We start from the raw sequence: 18,860 nt of genomic DNA, 5'->3' as shown, positions 1-18,860 counted from the left end.
AATTAGTACAAAGCTGAGTCATCTATTTTGAAACGGACGAAGTATATGGCTCTCGTCATACTGGCGTGGATTGATTCCACAACCTCCACCGTAAATGTACACAGATTCAGATGATGTCATGTGAAGAAGGCGCTACAATTCTAACAAATGGGATTACGATAAGGAGAGCCATTTAACTATACTAGCTAGAAGGCGAGTGTGACGGTGTGAGTATAGAAACCAGAAAAAGAAGTCAAGTGCGAGAGAGATTGCGGAGGAGGTTGTGCGAGTGGGAGGATGCCAAAGTTGCAATCCGCACGCATATCCGAGCGCACTGACGGCTGGCTGCTCCGTCGCGGTCGCAGGTCGTCAGTTGAGAACGACCTCGTGTCCATCTCTTCGAGACCGTGACACTACCGGACCGGACCGGTGCATGTACTCCTCCCTCCGTGTCTGCGTCACGGCGCATGGGAGGGAGGGAGACCCGGCAAGGCAGGCTGGCAAAATGCCTTCCGTCGACACGTCGGCGCGGCCTCTCGTTCTCCATCTCCAGCCGCCAAATGGGGCGGAGAGCTGACAGTAACGCCGCGCCTTACTGAAATACTCGTTTTTCTCTCTCGTTTAGATCATGCTCACAGGTCTGCAGATACCTATAGTATATATGTTTCTTGACAAGTGAGGGCTCAGCTTGCGTTGAACGCCCTTTGGGAGGGCGCCGCACCGTTGTGAGTGCTCTTGCTCATGCTCAGCTTACAACTTTACAGGGGCCCAACCCAAGGAGAAATGCGGCGTCGGTCCTCGTTTCTTCGGTACAAGTCATGTCCAACTAAGTGTTTCTCGTCAACAAAGTCATCCTGCGTCTAACTAACTACTTCCTTTTCACGTTTAGCTTCTAGAAGAAGGAAGGATTTGGATTTTCAGCGACCGATGCAACATACTCCCACCACCATGAAAGGAAAGGAAGGAAGACCGGATCGGAGCGCACCATGGTTGGGTCCGGTCAAGCAGACGAACGATTAAGAAAGAAAGAAGGAAAGCGCACGCACCGTCCTAGGCACGGGTCCTACGTTGTACTCCTACTACGCTCCCATAGCCTTAGAATGGTCCAGCGTAGTGCCACGACCAGTAGCCTCAGCTCCGTCCTTTTCTCCGGCGATCCTACGTCCCGGTAAGATCTCACCTCCCATACAATGAAAGCGATCTCTACTACAGTAGCCTAGTACCAGTACGCGCACCTCCCTGTCAAAAGCCATCATGATTCGCCTCACGAAAGCCCTCGGGTTCCAGCAGTAGTATGAGTGACTGTCAGCATTGACTGATGACCCATAGCAGGACGAGCTTAGCCACACACCTCGCCCGGCCACGCTTAGAGACAGAGAAAAATGAAGCAATGCTCCAGAAAAGATGGAACGGATGCCGTGCAGATATAGCCAATCGGTCGACGGATCTGCTCATCTGGGAGGATGTAGATAGATGCTGCCTGTACTGTACTGATCGGGCGAGAGATAGATGGCGATCTCGCGAAAGGGAGAGGCGGCAGGCACTGTGCCGGGAAACCGACGCCGGCCGTCGCCCACCGAGCCTCCACTAGCCTATTAGCTCGGCTAGCTTGTTATTCCTGGCATGCATGGCAACATAAGAGATCGCGGTTGGGCAGCACTTTGGGTTTGGGAATTGGGATCTCGCTGCCTGTCCACCTCTTGTGGCTGGAGTTTAGCCGGATCTGATCAGGCCTAATTAATCCCGGATCTGTTTAGTCGCTGAGATGACATCAGGTGATAAGCCAGGCCCGGCACAGGCTCCTCTTATCCTCTGATGAATCATTCCCTTGTCTATCTTACTTTAGAAAATCAATCAATCAAGAGCACACAAGTCAGTCATGGTATGGTAGTAAGTACTATGCGAGGCTCCGATTGCCGGCCGGCTTCCGATAAGCTCAGACCAAGTGGAGGGACTCAGTTCGCCGGGTTGGCCACATACCGTGTGCGCTGCTGCCCCGACCGAATCCCCCCAAGATCTCCTCTTCAGTCTGCATGCCAATCGGCCAGTGTGCACGAACCACACGTCTGGATCCTGATGCTATCAACTCACTGTTCCTGTGTATTGTACGTATGCAGAGAGAGAGAGAGAGGGCGCTGGGCCGGTGCCACATGTTTCCAGGATGCCAATCTGAAAGAAAAAAAAAGTTTCCAAGATGCCTTTTTTACACACACAGGCGTGCATGATGGGGCTGGACTGGGACTGAAAACAACCAGGGCTAACACACACTATTGCTACTAACTGGACACTTTTTCTTCAGCGGCGATGTACTCATCAGATCTCACTCCTGCATCAGATACCCTGCATTGTTCAACATAGTACCACGCGTAGCGTATCCTGCACTGTCACCTTTCCGCCTAGTGCATACGAGCCACAGCTCTGGTGGAGGAAGGTAAGATCTGATCGTGCACGCACGCACAGGAAAAAGGCGAGCTAGATGCAGGACAAAGACAGGAAATCAAACCAACACTAGTATATGCCCCGTATGCTGCACGGAGATTACACGGTTTGTAGTGCAGGTTTGCCATGCGCAGCACAGTCCATTTTACAAACATTCTGAAAGCTCGGGATTCACTGGCGCACGCAACAATCCAACACGAAGAAAAATAGAGTGTGCATACTTGATTCAGCAGGGTGCATAGATGACAGGAGAACAGCTGCGGTGGAGTACGTTTGCCAGCCCTGCTTCCGCATTACGACAGTGAAGCTGCTCCGTGGCAGCACGCTACAGATACTTCCTCGCCAGAGCCCTCACCTTGGTGTCGAAATGAGACGACGCGATGCGAGAGCCGGGCAGGTACAGGGGGTTGAGGAATATCTGCAGAAAAAAAAACCCAAGATTTGTAAGAGCACTTTATTACTTCCTCCGTTCCTAAATATAAGTCTTTTTAGAGAATTCTAATGTGGACTAGATACGGAGCAAAATGAGTGAACCTACACTCTAAAATACGTCTATATACATCCATATGTAGTCCTATTGAAATATCTAGAAAGACTTCTATTTAGGTACGGAGGGAGTAAATATCAAGACCCTAACACATGTAGGATCTTCTAGAACGAGACTGCAGACGCTTGTGAAGATTTGTTATGGAACCGGTGAGCAATTCTGCATCAGCAAGTAACCTTGCATGCCTTTCTTTTAGGGAAAGCAACTTTGCAAGGTATGGGACTCGTAAGCAACCCATGCGATTTTGACCCATACATATCGTCCACCCATCGGCTGCCTATTTACAGGGTAGACAAGTGCCATCACCTTGACACAGACGGAGCATCTTGATAAAAGCATAGCAAACAATAATAGACCGACGCCAAAAATTATGTTCACCACAAAAATGGATACTCAGTGGCATTACGCATGATTTGACAATTGACGTATGTGTGCGCTTAATTGAGCATTTATAGCAAACTAAAATGCGACAAGACGATTCTCCAGATTGTGAAGGACCGATCGATAATCATCTTACCTTGATGTAAAGTTCATGGACCTCTTGGAAAAAGCTTTTTATTCCATCCTCGCTGCGCGAATCGTGAAGCAACATGAATCTAGTATGACCGGCGGTTACATAAACAGACACCACAAGGTCATTAAATCTATCAACAGACCTCAGGAACCTGAAAATAACATAAAATGCAGAAAGGGTTAGATGAGGTAAACAATATAATAGTTATATAAGAAGACTAATTTTGGGCTGCGGTATTTTTGGATGCGTCCTAGAGAAAGCACAAAAATATTTTTGGGTGTATCCTACAGAACAAAATAACCAACCAATAGAATCTCACATTGCATTTGTGGTCCATGCTAGGTCCTGAACGACATCTAACGCAGCATGTAGGATGAACTGATGGTGATAAGCCAGATCTTCTTTCTGAGAGGGAAAATAAATGCCAGAAGATTAGACATGCAATTTAATAGTAATTCAATATGACTACACCACAAAAGACAGATCCCAGTCACCCCATGTCAAGAAGGTTCTAACGTATAATTGCACATCAATGAACACTATTACGTAGAAGTTCTTAAATTTCTTGGGAACGAATGAAATTATGAAACTTAACCAGGAGGCATCAAGCATAAAGAAATACAGGAAATCATGTATACAGGGGCAAATAAACAAAATGCAACACTTTTTTTACTCAAAGAGAAGAATTTCACAGAACCCCGTTAATTGTTATTCCCTACTCCCTCTATCCAAAATAAGTGTCGTGGTTTTACTTCAAATTTGAACTAAAACCACGACACTTATTTTGGATCGGAGGGAGTACATATTTTCCCTATAGGAGATATAATATTTAAGAGCATGATCCAACATGACTATCTATTAAATATTTTCATTTTTTCACATCCGAGAGACATTGTTACCAAGCATATACCTAAATGCAATAGATGGAAAGAAGATGGAGTGCGGGACACATACCTTTGGTGCAGATCCAACTTCTGCCTCATATATTGGGATGTCATTCTTACTTACAATCACGAAACATGCTGTACTTGCCATTTCCAGCAACAGATTAGTTCCACTCTGACAGCAATCTTCAGATGTTGTAAACAAAATATTACTAAGTAAGTTTGATGGTTGGGAGGAAATACAGTTGAGCATAGAAACTAATCATCAACAAAAATCCAATGCACCACTACCCTAGCTCAAGGATAGCATTTATAAACTCAAAACTAAGAATGAACATGTTATCAGCATCTAGCCAAGCCAGATAGGATTACATTTTCCCCCTCTATCCATGTGCCAATTTGTTGTTAATCTATCTTTAAGGCTGTAACTGATTACTGATGTGCATGCCTTCTGTTGCTTTTTACTAAGAACCTTTAACTGCAACTGAATATCATCTCACTTCTGTGGGCTAACACATTTTAGTTATGGCTCTGTTGCTGTTAAGACTCAAGCTGTGTTTGTACCGAAAACTCTGTACACTAGTGCTTCTACTAGGAATAGTTTTTATTGGTGTTAAAATCGTAGTTCAGTGGAATAATAACCAGTTGCTCAGATGGTAGAGACTGGAGCATGTGTGAAAAACTGACATGAAAAAGGTGCAGATTCATAGGTTTTATCTAGTTTTATTTCCAAAATTTTCAACATTTTTTTTTGAAACAGAGGGCATCTCCCAGTTCCATTAACATGAAACCATGACTCATATAGCAAAATTTCAACAATTGCTCACTGCTCAGAGTAGAATAACAGCATAAAACTATAACAGCTACAACTTATCCTCCTCAAGTATGGGTGAATTTGTGACTTAAGTTGATACTATGGTTAAACCAAGTCTGGTTGAAGAAATTCTAGGCATCTCACTACAGATGTTTATAGCAATCTGTGGCAAGAAACGCCAGCTTGCGTCTTAACTGATTACTGATGTGCATGCCTTCTGTTGCTTTGCACTAAGAGACTTTAACTGCAACCAAATATCATCTCACTTATGTGCGCTAACACATTTTAGCTGTTAAGACGCAAGCTGTGTTTGTACCAAAAACTCTGTAAACTTGTGCTTTTACTAGACATAGTTTTTTTTTGGTGTTGAAATCGTAGTTCAGTGAAATAACTCTTAGTTGCTCAGATGGTAGAGAATGGGGCATGTGTGAAAAAACTGACATCAAAAAGGTGCACATTCACAGGTTTTTTCTAGTTTAATTACTAAAATTTCAACAATTTTTTTTTTGGAAATAGAGGGCATCTCCCAGTTTGATTAACATGAAACCATGAGTTGTATAGCAAAATTTCAAGCTCACTGCTCAGAGTAGAATAACAGCCACAAAATATTCTTCTCAAGTATGTGTGAGTTTGTGACTGAAGTTGATACTATGGTCAAACCAAGTCTGCTTCAAGAAGTTCTAGGCATCTCACTACAGATGTTTATAGCAATTGGTGGCAAGAAATGCCAGCTTATACTCTTTCAAAATCATATTATACTATAGTATTGGATTGGAGATGGAAGGGGAGCCTTGGCGCAGCGGTAAAGCTGTTGCTTTGTGACCAGGAGGTCACGGGTTCGAGTCCTGGAAACAGCCTCTTGCAGAAATGTAGGGAAAGGCTGCGTACAATAGACCCAAAGTGGTCGGACCCTTCCCCGGACCCTGCGCAAGCGGGAGCTACATGCACCGGGCTGCCCTATTGGATTGGAGATATATTTCAAAATCAGAGGACTCTTTCGTTGAGGCCCCAAGTGATCTAAGAATGTATCAAGCACTAAGAAAACAAAATCATATTGGGTGGATTTGAAGATACTCTGATCTCTACAGACCAACACGACAAAACGATAATACACAGACTTTTGCATATCCCACCCATTCATCAGATCTCAATATAATTCTACTCCCACTGGTCCTCACTTGTACAGCAATTCCTTCTTGGCCCAGTGGCTTTGTCAAGATCCTAGGTCTAGCTAAAAATAGCGGAGTCAGTATTCAACTGTACGTGATGTTCCCGATTCAACCACACTGCTGCTCCCTGTTGGTTCTTTTAACAAGCTATCCGCTGCTGATTAACCAAAGACTAAACTGATCCATCCAAACCTAAGAAAACTCGAGATGGGGGAGGAGAAGAGTAGGAGCTGCTCACATGGAAAGGGCGGAGGGAAGGCCGCAGAGTCTCCGGTCGCCGGAGCCGCCCGCCGGCGTCTTCCTGCTCGCGCCTCGGGAGAGATCAGAGGGTGGGAGATCTAAGCGCAACGAGTAATGAGACTTCGCCCTCTTTCCCGTTCGCTAGGTACCTGCCGCCTCTGGTTGGGCCGGGCCGGGCCGGTGCGTTGGGCACGCAGAGTCGTGGGCCTGCTCGAGCCGGTACGTTACAGACGACTGGGCCGACGTCTCGCGGCTGAAATCTCCACCGGTCTAGCCTGAGACCTCCGGCGAGACGCCGGCGGCAGCAGCAGTAGAGCAGTGTAGAAGCGTCCGGCCGCGTCGTATCACCGGCGAACTCGCTACCGACGGCGCGGGCCTTCTGCAATCTGCCTCCGACAAGCTAGTGAGGGTTCGTGTGATGAGCTCTGTGCTTCCGAGTCCCGAGCGCTGAACTGGATCTGAAGCGTGGTGGCTCTCTCAAGTGGGGTTCCCGGAGTTGAGAGCCCCGCCTTGCGGGATGGGAAGGCTGGCCGTCGCCGCCGCGGTGGCCGCATGGGCTATCCCGATCGCCGCCTTGGTTGACTCCATCGTGCCTGACCCCTACATGGTGAGTCCTCTTGCCACGATATGCATGTCTAATGTCACTTCTCACTTGCTTATAATCTGATGATGAAGTATGGTGGTATTACGGCAATCTAGTTATCTGAAGAAATGCTAATTGGGAAACAACGATTCCTTTCGTTTCGCAACATCGTCATGCGTTAGGATTTATTTTTCACTGAAAATCACATAGGGTCTGAAGTTGCAACTACGCTTGTTTGCCCAATGCTGTTTATACAAGTAAGATATTAGGCACAAACATTTGCATTAATATGATAGCATTGGTTCTCATGTAGGAAAACGTCATCGTTTGCATGAAGGGATTTTGTGAGTTATATATAGTTTCATAGTTAAATAGAAAGTTGAGTTCTATGGAGAAATTAGATTCAGCAAGCAGATGTGGGGCATAGGTAGAGCTTTAGCAAGATCTTTAGGGTTCATACTTTTGTCTAATCTCGCTGTATTCTCATTCTGAAGATGTGTATAGCACAATATGCTTCCAAATAGAACATGATAACATATCCGCTACCACTTTATTGTTTGTTTTTAGGATGAGATATTCCATGTTCCCCAGGCACAGCACTACTGCCGTGGAGATTTCTTGACTTGGGATCCCATGATCACCACCCCTCCTGGCCTGTGAGCTTCAACTACTCCTCATTGCTTCAAACTCAAAGTTTTCTTGTGATGAACTGCTGCAATTTTGCAGGTACTACATTTCTCTAGCATATCTTGCTTCCCTGTTTCCTGGTGCATGGGCTATCAAGGTAGCAGAGGCATTTGACCCCCTTTGCACCACAGCACTTCTCCGGTCAACTAATGTTATAATGGCAATGGTCTGCGGTGTTCTTGTCCATGACCTGCTTCTGTGTATCAAGCCAGGAATTGGCAAGACGAAGGCAACTGCTTATGCTATTCTTGTAGCGTTGTATCCTGTCCACTGGTTCTTTACCTTTCTGTATTATACTGATGTCGCATCATTAGCTTCAGTTCTTGCGATGTACCTGTCCTGCTTGAAGAAACGGTTTTGGGTCAGCGCATTGGTGAGTGTTTGAACGTGGTTCTTTATAGCTTCGGTGAGATAAGGTTGCATTTTGTGGAGACCATAGCATATACATTATTTGTTGATTTATTGTGCTCACAACAGGAGTTTCTTTAGCTTGCTTGAGTTGCAGGAAGTTGTACATTCATAAAATTTATCCGTAGCATACTTGATGGTGAAGATTGTTGATTCATAAGAAAATGTTCAGTGCCCCACATCATTTTTTAGCAACCAAACCACACATTTCACATTGAAATTTTTGATATACTTCCTGCCTTTGCTAATTATTTTTGTTCCTTTTGCCTGCAGTTCGGTGCTCTCTCAATACTTTTCCGGCAGACTAATGTAATATGGATGATATTTTTTGCTGCCAATGGAGCCATTGCATATGTGCAAGATCTTTCTCTCAGTGACTGCCTTTCTGATGAGAACAGTGAACCAACAGATAAATCAAGAACAGAAGTGTCTGACAGGGATAGCAAAGTCAGTGCTTTAGGTTTGAGAAGACGACGAACTAATCACCCCATAAGTGAGAGGGGAGTTGTTTCTGGATCTACTAAATCGCACACCAGTGAGTACTCCAGCTGTTTTAATTGAGATTTTTTTTCCACCTTTTACTGTAAGCTTGTAGCTTCCTTTTTGGGATTCACTAGGTGGCTTGTTAATGTCCTTTAAAATTGAAAATAGATCTTTTTCTGATATGATTGATATTTTTCTTCTTGTTATGAGAAAACCAGATGCAACGTTTTATCAATTTATACGTTCTAATTTTGAATGCAAAATGTTTTTTTGTTGAGAAGGAGTTAAATTCTACAAGATTATGTGCCCTCAATTTTGTGTGCAATCCTTTCCACAACATATTAAATATTTATGATTGATGTGCAGGTTTTACGGAAGAACTATTCGACATCGGCTTCAAAATATGGAATTCAAAGTGTAAAGTTTTAATCACTTTTGCACCGTTCGCAATAGTTCTGGTGGCATTTGGAGCATTTATAATCTGGAATGGTGGCATAGTACTAGGTAACTCTTATGTTGAATTGCTCTTTTTACATGTTTCATAGGGCTTAGCAGTTGATTAAGTGATAGATAATTTTCTAACATGCGCCTTTGCTTGGAGTGATGCAGGTGCCAAGGAAGCTCATGTTGTTTCGCCACATTTTGCACAGTTATTGTACTTTGGTCTAGTGTCAGCTACTGCCCTCCTACCGTGGCATTTTACTCCCGGACGAGTATCAGACTTGTTCCACTGGTGTAGAAAGAACAAAACCTTTAGTTCTCTGGCAATGCTGATAGCTCTTGGTTTAAGCTTTGTGGCTGTACATTTATTCAGGTTTTTACCTGAACACCTCGTATGTGCCTTGTTCGCTTTAAGTATAATTTTTTCGAAAAGCAGAACCTTTAGAGGCTGAAGTTAAGTGGCAAGTAACTATATACATATTCAACTTAGCAATTGCAACCTACGAGCAGAGTTCCAGTTTGCAGTCAAACATGTCAGAAGATTGTTGACGATTCTACTTTTCACTTCTGCATAACCAATGCTTTTCTTTGTTTTTTTTTTATGTTTATGAAATCCTAATAGCCTCATCTTTTGGTGCAGTATTGCTCACCCTTATCTTCTGGCTGACAATAGACATTACACGTTCTATATCTGGAGGAAGGTCATACAAGCTCGCTGGATGATGAAATACATTTTGATTCCACTTTATGTGTACTCATGGTTTTCAGTTATCAACATCTTAGGTAAACTTCTTCGCTCTTAAGAAAAGGATGTCTATTTTGAGAAGTATAATGAACTGAAACTTCTGTAGTTTTTCCTGATCTTACAGGGAAATCGCAGCCAAGAGTTTGGGTGGTGTCCTTTGTTTTCTCAGTTGCTCTAGTTCTCGTCCCTGCTCCGTTGGTCGAATTTAGATACTACACAATCCCATTGGTCATACTGGTCCTTAATTCACCGGTAATCGGTAATGGCAAATTGCTTGCTTTGGGGTCTGCATACGCTGCTGTGGATTTGTTCACTCTGGCGATGTTTCTGTTCAGACCATTCCATTGGGGCCATGAGCCGGGAACACAAAGGTTCATGTGGTAGTTGATGAAATTGACAAGTGACCAACTCCAGTGTTCAGTCACAGCCGCTCCGGCTTATCGGTGCCCCCTTGGAGAAATTAGAACTACAATGATGTGTGATCTTAATTTTTTTGGGGTCAGTTTTTGTGTATACTAGAGTGTTCTTATGAGTTTAAGTCAAACATACGTGCTTGGATTTGAAGAGATCTTTTTTTTCTTCAACATGCACCCAAATGTGAGTTGTTTTGTATTAGAAGGCGACGCCAAGATGAGGCGGAGAGCACAAAGCAAAAAAACAAACCCAGGCTAGCGAAAACAAAATTGAACCCAAACAAACGGAAGAAGCTGCAAAAATTTGAACTGTACAAGGCTGCAATGACTAAAGAAATGAGTATTTGATATTGCAGTTTTATCACTTTCTACGGAATGGCGCGTGTTCGTATCCTGTGAAGTCCAGGCAGAGTATATACTACAGAAAAGAAAGAAAGAAAAAACTGTTTCAGTCTCTTCCTGAATCTTATACAAGTCGACAATGCTTGTACAGTTTCTAAAACTACACACACAGAAGCTGCACTGCAATCTGCACCACTGCACTTTCTCCAGGGCACATATCACTGAACAGTGCCTCTACACGGAATTCATCTGTTCCAGGCCAACATGCATCAAATCGATCTCTTAAACATGAACACAGCTATATACACAATGTGCAACAATAGTGTTACAACCCTGTACAGATTTCAGCTGTTCGTGTTCGACAAAAAAGCACGGCAATGTTCAGCCTTAACAAGAACCGAGTTCACCCATGTTCTCTCAAGCGAAAAAAACAGCAGTCAATAACCCAGTGCAAGATGGTTTAAAGAGACCCTTCTGCTCTGTTTTGGGTTTTAGCGTAGTCCCTCCGTATCTTCCAGAGCTTCTCCACAACCTCTTTCATATGTGGCCTGTCAGCGCGGGTAGGAGCGACGCATTGGAACATCACATCGAAAATCTTATTCAGTATATCCTCGTTTACTGTTTCGGTCAACATTGGATCCAGTATCTCCTGGACATTGCCTTTGTTATATCTCTCAAAGGCCTGCGTCAAAGGCATTATACCAAACCTTAGATGACTCATGACTTGTAGAATCTAAGTGGCAATAGATGGGATAAGCAGCTTAACGATTACTGGTGTGTGTTTTTTCGGTTAAAATAAGTTAAAAGATAAGTATCTGATATCCGAGGTACTGTGACAATAGTTTTTTTTCCTGTGTACACATGGAGGGGGCTGCATAGTGTATGGTTTAACTTGTAACAAAATATCACATTATTAATCATCAAAGGAAGGCACACACATCACCTACCCAAACGAATGAACACAGAAAAACACAGATAAGAGTACGAGGATGCAATGAATTGAACCAAATAAATGATTGAATAACTAGTTCACAGTTTTTTATGTTCTGAAGCTCATTCTTGAAACTATGCGGGCATTGAGTACTACATTTCTGTTTTCTGCTTGTAAGAAACTGAGCGTCACACGGTTAGATTAGAGGCACCGGTGCTTGCCCATCCCATCCCATGCGAAACCTAGCTTCCATGGGTGCTCATGGTTCTCCTAAACTAAAATGGCACCAGTGCTAGTGCCTGTTGGTCGAGTTTTTTTTTTTTCTATTTCTAGTTGTGCTTGTGTTTACAAATTGTTTCCAAAGTGGTTTGATCTACCTTTCATGGGCAACATACTTGATTCATAACAGAGCTAACTAGTAAAGCTTAGCTGATTAAAAAATTAAACAGGATATCAACGACTGAAATGATATAAACATAAGAGAGGAAAGCAAAGACATACCCATCGCACGGTAATCTTTTCTCTTCCTCCTCTGTTCACCTCAATAGGACGACGACCTGATAGGATTTCCAGGAGCAAGATGCCGTAAGAGAACACATCACTCTTGACTGTCAGATAGTTTGTCCGCAGATACTCTGGATCCACATAGCCAGCTGTTCCTTTCACATCAGTTTGAATCTCTGACTGGCCTGGATCTGTCGAACCAATTCTTGCAAATCCGAAGTCGGCTACTTTTGCCCTGAAGCCTTCAGTTAGTAGAATGTTTGATGACTTCACATCCCGGTGTATAATGGGCTTCTCTAAAAGCATAAGATTGCATTATAATTTAAGAAAAGATATATGCAAATCGCCAGCAGGAACGATCAAATTAGAATGCGTCTGTTTACCTGTTGATGCATCAAAATACTAAAGAGCAAAAGTATGTTATACAAGTTTACTTCTATTGAATAGATAATTGCATATTCATGCTGTTAGCTAAATCTTGCATTTAAATGGAGGACACACAAAAGAAATCTAGTCACATGGCTGATCCTTGTGATTCGCTAAATTCATAATTTAGGTCGCACATGCAAATTCATAGCCTCAAATTCTTGTGACTGTTAAACTTGCACGGCAAATGCTTATTTTGCACACACTCTTAAAACACGTTAGGCCTGCTTAATAAGAAGCTGGAGCACATGTACATGACATTTTCTCAAGGCAACGGACAGCCAAAATAATTTCCAAAAACATGTGCCATCATGGTAACTGACAAGTACCCACAAATTATTAACTTTCAGTGCAGCAAGAATACTATGTTCATGTGTTTGGTTACTGCTGAGGTAAATTCCTGAACATGTGACTGAATCAGAATAAAAAGTAGAACCATTCAAGTAGTGTTTCACTTGAGTGTTCTATACTCAGCAAATGAAAACATGTAGGCAAAGGTGTACCTGCATATAGATGCAGATAAGTTAATCCATGGGCAACATCTATGGCTATTTCAAGCCGCTGACCGAAGCCCAATATTAGTCCATGTTGTCCTGAAAGACAATTTAAAAATGTTACTGTTCATTCTGAGAAGGAATCAAATAAAGCAGCAATCTGGTTTGCAGCATACCATCCAAATGTTCCCTAAGAGTGCCATTTGCCACGAACTCGGTTATGACAATTCTTTCATTCCCTTTGTCAATATATCCAAGTAACTGGACCAGATTCCTGTGTTCGATTTTTTTTAGTAGTGCAATTTCATTTTTGAATTCTGCGTGTAAAGAAGCAAAATGTTCCTGGGAAAATAGACCGTATCAGAATCACAAGTCAGACAGGTGTAAAAAGAAGTGAAGGTACCCAATTTTTATCAACAGCTATCCGGATTGCGGAGAGGAAAAAAATCCGACTAGTGAACAGGCTTACACAACACACAAAAGATATAAGAGCAATGCACAACTACTGGAACGAAGAATGCAATGCAGCATGTTTTATTGATGCATAACCCTGTTATTCTTATGTTGGTCTACACACATATGGATCGATCAACAACTGGGTCTACCTAAACATGCATTAGCCAATTTCTTGTTCTTTCTTGATTCCACCCAAGAGAGAGCAGTGGATGATAAGCTCAGTAGACAATCTAAAAATGTTTCAGCCCAAATAGGACTTCTTCTCTCTGAAACAAGCATCAGAAGGCATGCCATTGTATATTACAAACCATCCACAGTGGCTTTGACCCAAACGACCAAAAAAAGGCTAGCAGCCTCCCCCAAAAGGGAGAAAAAACTAACTATACAAATCTGAACAAACCTAGAAAATTCGACAGAAAACAAAGCTAAGCTAGACAAGGAAAGCTAGGCTGGAGTATAATAGAACTTCTAAACTTCATGAAATGTCGTGTCTAATTAGGCTTTTAGCTAAACCTAATAGAGTGGAATTAAAGCAACCAGAATATACAATAATAGTTCAGTCATTGTACTTATGCAAATCTCTAGTGTAGTTGCCAGAAAAAAGTAACTACCTTTCTTGCCCTTTTAATAGCCACAATAAGGCCATTTTGCAAGTCCATTCTGTAGGCCTTTCCAAAATAACTTTCGCCAATCATCAAGGCCGGCGAAAAGTTACGTGTCAGTTTAATAACCGTTTCAAGACTGAGGTTCAATGGATCATTTCTACTTGGCGGTGAAGATAATGAAAATCTAGATGGACTTGCAGGTACCCGAAGAGGGCTCGAGGGAATTCTGTCAGAAATTGACCTCATTTCAGAAGAACTCACTGAAAAAAGAAGGGAACAATATGTCAAACGGTGGCAAAGTGTTGATAACCACAAAATTTGCATTAAAATTTCATCACAAAAAATAAGTTAGGCATTGATTCAGTGTGTTAACAGGTTTCATCACCCGTATATGAAAATTCGTCATTTTTACTTACAGGAATTTCCGTCTTTTGCAAGAACAGGATCTTCACTTCCATCCTTCCTTTTCGAGCGAAAACAGGGGCACAAGGATTCAAAGCACACAAGAAACATTTCTGTAGCTGTAGCGGCTACCATAATGTTATCTGTCTGCGGTCCTCCAGTAAAGAAGTGTGATGTGCCTCATTTGTATCCGATGTCCCACATTAGCACGCTGACGGGCACAATAGTTTGCCTCCAGACCTATCTCACTTTAGGCCACAAGTTGTCCAAAATATACCTCCAAATCTCTCACACTTTAGACCAAGAGTTCTCCAAAATCTGCCCCCAAGCGTATCTCACTTCAGAGCAATACTTGTCCTCTTTTCCCTTGTAGTGGTACAGTACTACAATGCAAACAGCAAATGTGTAAAACATTTAATTTAATCATTTGTGCTGAATGAATGAATAAAGGAATAGCTACAACTCGAGGGATGACATGATCATAACTGGTGAGTAAATGAATTATCCTCCTAACCAATAACGAAACTGCCTCCCTTTCCATTCTTGTCATTTGCCACAAGCCATATGTCTTTCTACATGCAGTACAACACTGGGCCTCTGCATATTTATAGTAAGCACCTTACTTGACAATGCACGCAACTAACAAACATAGATGACAAAACAAGACCACCACTCTAGACAAAATTGCACTTATAGACAGATCGAACTAGCCACGAGAGACAAATTCACCCATGTGTCAACTGAAAGCAGTAAGGGGAAGCAAACAAAAAGGCTTGAGACGGCGCCCCGTACAATTACCAAACCTGGCGTCCCCTAGCACAATCACAGCAAAATTGGAGCTTGATGGAGCCTTATCCGCAGCCCTGTCAGTTTCAGAAACAACACCGCGAGAAGCCCGCTCCTAGCTTCCAGATTAAACAAGCGAGCTAGCGGCTGCAAAAAGTGAAGCATCGCAGCCCTACTCCTACAAAGAATCCCAGAAAAAAGAAGTAACCCCAAGAAGGCAAGAACACGGCACTAGGGTAGCAACCATTGCGACCGGCGGTGCGACGGAGGCAAGCTAGCAATCAATCAGGGAAGCAACCTAACCACGCGCAGAAGAAGCACCATCGCAATCGGCCTCGGAGAGGTTGGAGGAAGCAGGGACTCACCGGAGGATATAGCTATAGGCTGTAGCTGAGCCGCCGCGCGCCGAATGCTCCGCCGCCGCGGAAGCCACAAGATCCAGGCTGAGACGTGTACGCGGAAATGGCGAGGAAGGCGCCGACCGGGACAAGGATGGCGCCTTTGGTTTGATCGGATCTTTGGTGGGGCGGGATGGAAACCGTGTGCGAGGACCGGAGGGAGCGAGAGGCCGCCGAGACGAGACCGACGACCCGGGCGAGGGGAGGCGACTGGTAAACGACGCCGACGGAGGGAATTTTTCTGTGTGGCGCCACTTGCCGCCAGGGGGTGGGTCTGGGTTGGGTTCTGGCCCGTTCTGTCAGTGGGAGTGCGGCTGGTTGGTGCTGGATTGCGTACGACCCTGTCGCTGCGGGTGGGTGCCGCGGCAGCCGCAACGGCGTGTGCTCCTTTGTCCACCCCGAGGATCCTTCGAGGCATGCTACTCGCCTAGGACAACTCCAAAGTGCCGATCCATTTGATCCGCGCGCGTCTGTTTTGGTCGTCGTGAACAGAAAAGTCGGCCCAACGCGCTGATCTAAACGAACGTGGGTCCGCTTTTTGTCTGCCTGCTGACACATTTCAGGCTCAAATTTGAGTCTCATTTGCATCGGCGCGGACAAGAAACAGACGCGCGCCTACTTCTCCACCTGGCCCACCAGTCGGTGGCACAGCGACCATCACTTCCCTCCACTTTCCCAAAACCCTCCCGCCTGCTCGCGCTCCCGGCCATGGAGGACGCGCCGACCCTCGGTGCCACCGCTGGTCCCGCCTCCCTCGCCTTGTCCGGCTTCACCTTCGTCGGCTCCGCCAAAGGCAAGCCCCCCCCCCCCCCCCCCCCCGCGCCCCGCAAGACCGCCGCGCCACCCAAGAAGAAGAAGCAGCTGACGCTCGAAGAGCGGGCCGTGCAGTCGGCTAAGAGAAAGGGCCGGAGGCACGCGGCGGACGCAATGGACGAAGCAGTGGCCGTCGCCGCCCTCTCCGCCGCCGCACAGCAGGAGGAAACCAACGCCCGAGTCGCCGCAGCAGCGAGGGAGGCCCTGATCTACCTAGGGTTTAACCCTGGCCGGCACGGGCTCGTCAGCGCCGCCGTGGCCGCGGCCACCACGGGCTCGTCGGCGTTCCCTCGAATGGTGCTGCTAGAGTCACTGCGCGCGTCTGCCACGTAGCCGATTCCCTGCCTCCACGTCTATCCGCATGCCTCCCGCTTCTCCGGGGAATGCTCGCCGGAGCTGAGCGTGTTGGCGCCGTCCACGCCCGCGCCCATGACTATCGACCTCAACGCCACGCCGGTGGGCGGTGCATCATCCTCCGGAGGAGCGAGGAAACGCCCGCGGGAGATGCCAGCCGGCATGCTCCCCGGCGCCCGCAACCTGTTCGACAAAATGCAGGCGACCGACGACGACGAAACGGCCAACCGTTTCATCATCGAGAACATCATCTTCGAAGGTGGTGCGGTGGCCACTGCCTCCGCTGGCGATGCCGGCACGGCTGCCTACAATCCCGATGAGACCCAGAGCCAAGATGGCCGAGTGCCATTCACACCAGCGACCTAGGATCAAGCTGGCATGGACGACGCCTTCATGGAAGATCAAATCGTCCTGGGCAGCTTCCCGCTCGACCATGAGTTTCCAAAGGACTACGACCTCGAGGAAGAGGATGATATGGACATCGACGGGGAGCTTTTGTTCGAGGACGAGCTCGCCAACCAAGCCGTCGCGAAGATGAAGCGCAAAAGCAAGCGAACGAAGACATACACACCGTCTCAGGACAAGCTCCTTTGTGAGTGTTGGAGGGACATGGGCAAGACCTCAAGGTCGGCGCTGAACAAAAGGCATCAACCTTTTGGCTTCGTGTTCATCGTGAGTTCCATAAACACAAGAAGTTTGCGCCGTACCAAATGCAAAGCAAGCGTGGGTGGGTGTCCATCTCGAAGCGATGATGGGTGATATAGCAAGAGTGCAACAAGTTTTGTGCCACCCTTGAGAGCATCAAGGCACGCCCCGTGAGCGGCATCGGCATGAAAGATATGGTATACATGCGCCCCTCTTCGTATCCATTCACGTTATGCTTGCATGTCCATTTTTGCATTTGCCCATATGCTTGCATGCTATTCATTTGTAGGCATTCCAAGTGTTAGGGCATATTTCTCCCTTAGTGGTTTTGGTGATTGATGACAATGCTTTCACGGATTAATCGTGTGCATTGAGCATTTCAGATAATCTATGACACAAGACGATTCGTGCCCCTCGGAGCTATTGTGAAAATGGTGCTTTTCCTTCATTTCTTTTTCGGTGGATTCGAGTCGTAGGAACACCGTACTATTAAGAGGGGGTCCGCTTCGAAAAGGTTTGGGTGTAACCAACACGTACACTATCTCTTTGCACCCTCGATCTATCCCGTCAATTGAGCTTGTCCTTCCTTGTGCTTGAGCTTTTCATAACAACATAAGCGGTAGTAGCGCTCCAGCGGTACTGCCGCAGAACAATGCTACCCTCACTTCCGCTTGTTCTGTGCGTTCTGTAAATGGGCGGTAGCTAGTAGAGCGGCAGTTCAGCGCGGTAGTACCGCTCCAGCGGTACTGCGGCTCTAACTACCACTCTACTACCGCAGGTTTACTGGGCACTGTTCAGATGAGCAGAAGTACCGCTCCGGTGGAACTACCGCCGCACGGAGTACCGCTTATTTTGTTCCTTCTAGAAATCTCCGTCCCACAAGCGGAAGTAGAGCGGCAGTGGAGACCGGTAGTACCTGATACGTCTCCAACATATCTATAATTTTTTATTGTTCCATGCTATTATATTATCTGTTTTGGATGTTTAATGGGCTTTATTATGCACTTTTATATTATTTTTTAGACTAACCTATTAACCGAAGGCCCAGTGCAAATTGCTGTTTTTTTGCCTATTTCAGTGTTTTGCAGAAAAGGAATATCAAACGGAATACACACGGAATGAAACCTTCGCGAGGATCGTTTTTGGAACAAACGCAATCCAGGAGACTTGGAGTGGACGTTAAGGAAGCAACGAGGCGGCCACGAGGTAGGAGGGCGTGCCCAGGGGGGTAGGCGCGCCCCCACCCTCGTGGGCCCCTCGTGGCTCCACCGACCTACTTCTTTCGCCTATATATACCCATATACCCTGAAAACATCCGAGAGCACCACGAAACCCTATTTCCACCGCCGCAACCTTCT

At 45.4% G+C, this 18,860-nt stretch overlaps 3 protein-coding genes across 12 annotated transcripts; 1 reads left to right on the top strand and 2 right to left on the bottom strand.

Moving 5' to 3' along the window:
- Nucleotides 1–2,471: 2,471 nt before the first annotated feature.
- LOC109781119 (uncharacterized) lies at nucleotides 2,472–6,719 on the bottom strand. Its single transcript, XM_020339708.3, has 5 exons — nucleotides 6,585–6,719; nucleotides 4,434–4,549; nucleotides 3,799–3,884; nucleotides 3,483–3,630; nucleotides 2,472–2,836 (listed from the first exon to the last, which is right to left on the bottom strand). The coding sequence occupies exons 2-5, from the start codon at nucleotides 4,512–4,514 to the stop codon at nucleotides 2,744–2,746; spliced, it is 408 nt and encodes a 135-aa protein (XP_020195297.1). The 5' UTR covers nucleotides 4,515–4,549; nucleotides 6,585–6,719; the 3' UTR covers nucleotides 2,472–2,743.
- Nucleotides 6,720–6,804: 85 nt separating this feature from the next.
- LOC109781116 (dol-P-Glc:Glc(2)Man(9)GlcNAc(2)-PP-Dol alpha-1,2-glucosyltransferase) lies at nucleotides 6,805–10,517 on the top strand. Of its 5 annotated transcripts, none has more exons than XR_005768744.3 (8): nucleotides 6,805–7,193; nucleotides 7,737–7,825; nucleotides 7,896–8,229; nucleotides 8,538–8,799; nucleotides 9,114–9,251; nucleotides 9,357–9,580; nucleotides 9,829–9,971; nucleotides 10,058–10,517. XR_005768744.3 is itself a non-coding variant. In XM_020339700.3 (8 exons), the coding sequence occupies exons 1-8, from the start codon at nucleotides 7,104–7,106 to the stop codon at nucleotides 10,315–10,317; spliced, it is 1,521 nt and encodes a 506-aa protein (XP_020195289.1). In that variant the 5' UTR covers nucleotides 6,805–7,103; the 3' UTR covers nucleotides 10,318–10,517. The 5 variants fall into 5 exon arrangements, 3 of the variants coding, with proteins under 3 accessions (XP_020195289.1, XP_020195288.1, XP_020195291.1); XR_005768745.2 differs by having other exon boundaries at nucleotides 10,040–10,315; XM_020339700.3 differs by having other exon boundaries at nucleotides 9,357–9,561.
- A 161-nt stretch (nucleotides 10,518–10,678) lies between these two features.
- On the bottom strand, nucleotides 10,679–15,935 carry LOC109781117 (calmodulin-binding receptor-like cytoplasmic kinase 3). Of its 6 annotated transcripts, none has more exons than XM_073508798.1 (7): nucleotides 15,658–15,935; nucleotides 14,521–14,889; nucleotides 14,111–14,364; nucleotides 13,220–13,385; nucleotides 13,053–13,142; nucleotides 12,121–12,419; nucleotides 10,679–11,370 (listed from the first exon to the last, which is right to left on the bottom strand). In XM_073508798.1, exons 2-7 carry the CDS (start codon nucleotides 14,639–14,641, stop codon nucleotides 11,149–11,151), a joined length of 1,152 nt encoding a protein of 383 aa, XP_073364899.1. In that variant the 5' UTR covers nucleotides 14,642–14,889; nucleotides 15,658–15,935; the 3' UTR covers nucleotides 10,679–11,148. The 6 variants fall into 6 exon arrangements, with proteins under 6 accessions (XP_073364899.1, XP_020195292.1, XP_020195294.1 ...); XM_020339703.4 differs by lacking the exon at nucleotides 15,658–15,935 and adding an exon at nucleotides 14,993–15,638; XM_020339705.4 differs by lacking the exon at nucleotides 15,658–15,935 and adding an exon at nucleotides 15,299–15,638.
- Between the last annotated feature and the right edge of the window lie 2,925 nt (nucleotides 15,936–18,860).

Source organism: Aegilops tauschii, chromosome 2 (genome assembly GCF_002575655.3).
Source record: "Aegilops tauschii subsp. strangulata cultivar AL8/78 chromosome 2, Aet v6.0, whole genome shotgun sequence".
NCBI lineage: Eukaryota > Viridiplantae > Streptophyta > Magnoliopsida > Poales > Poaceae > Aegilops > Aegilops tauschii.
Note: the sequence above shows the minus strand (reverse complement) of the source record. Positions and strands in the feature narration are given on the sequence as shown.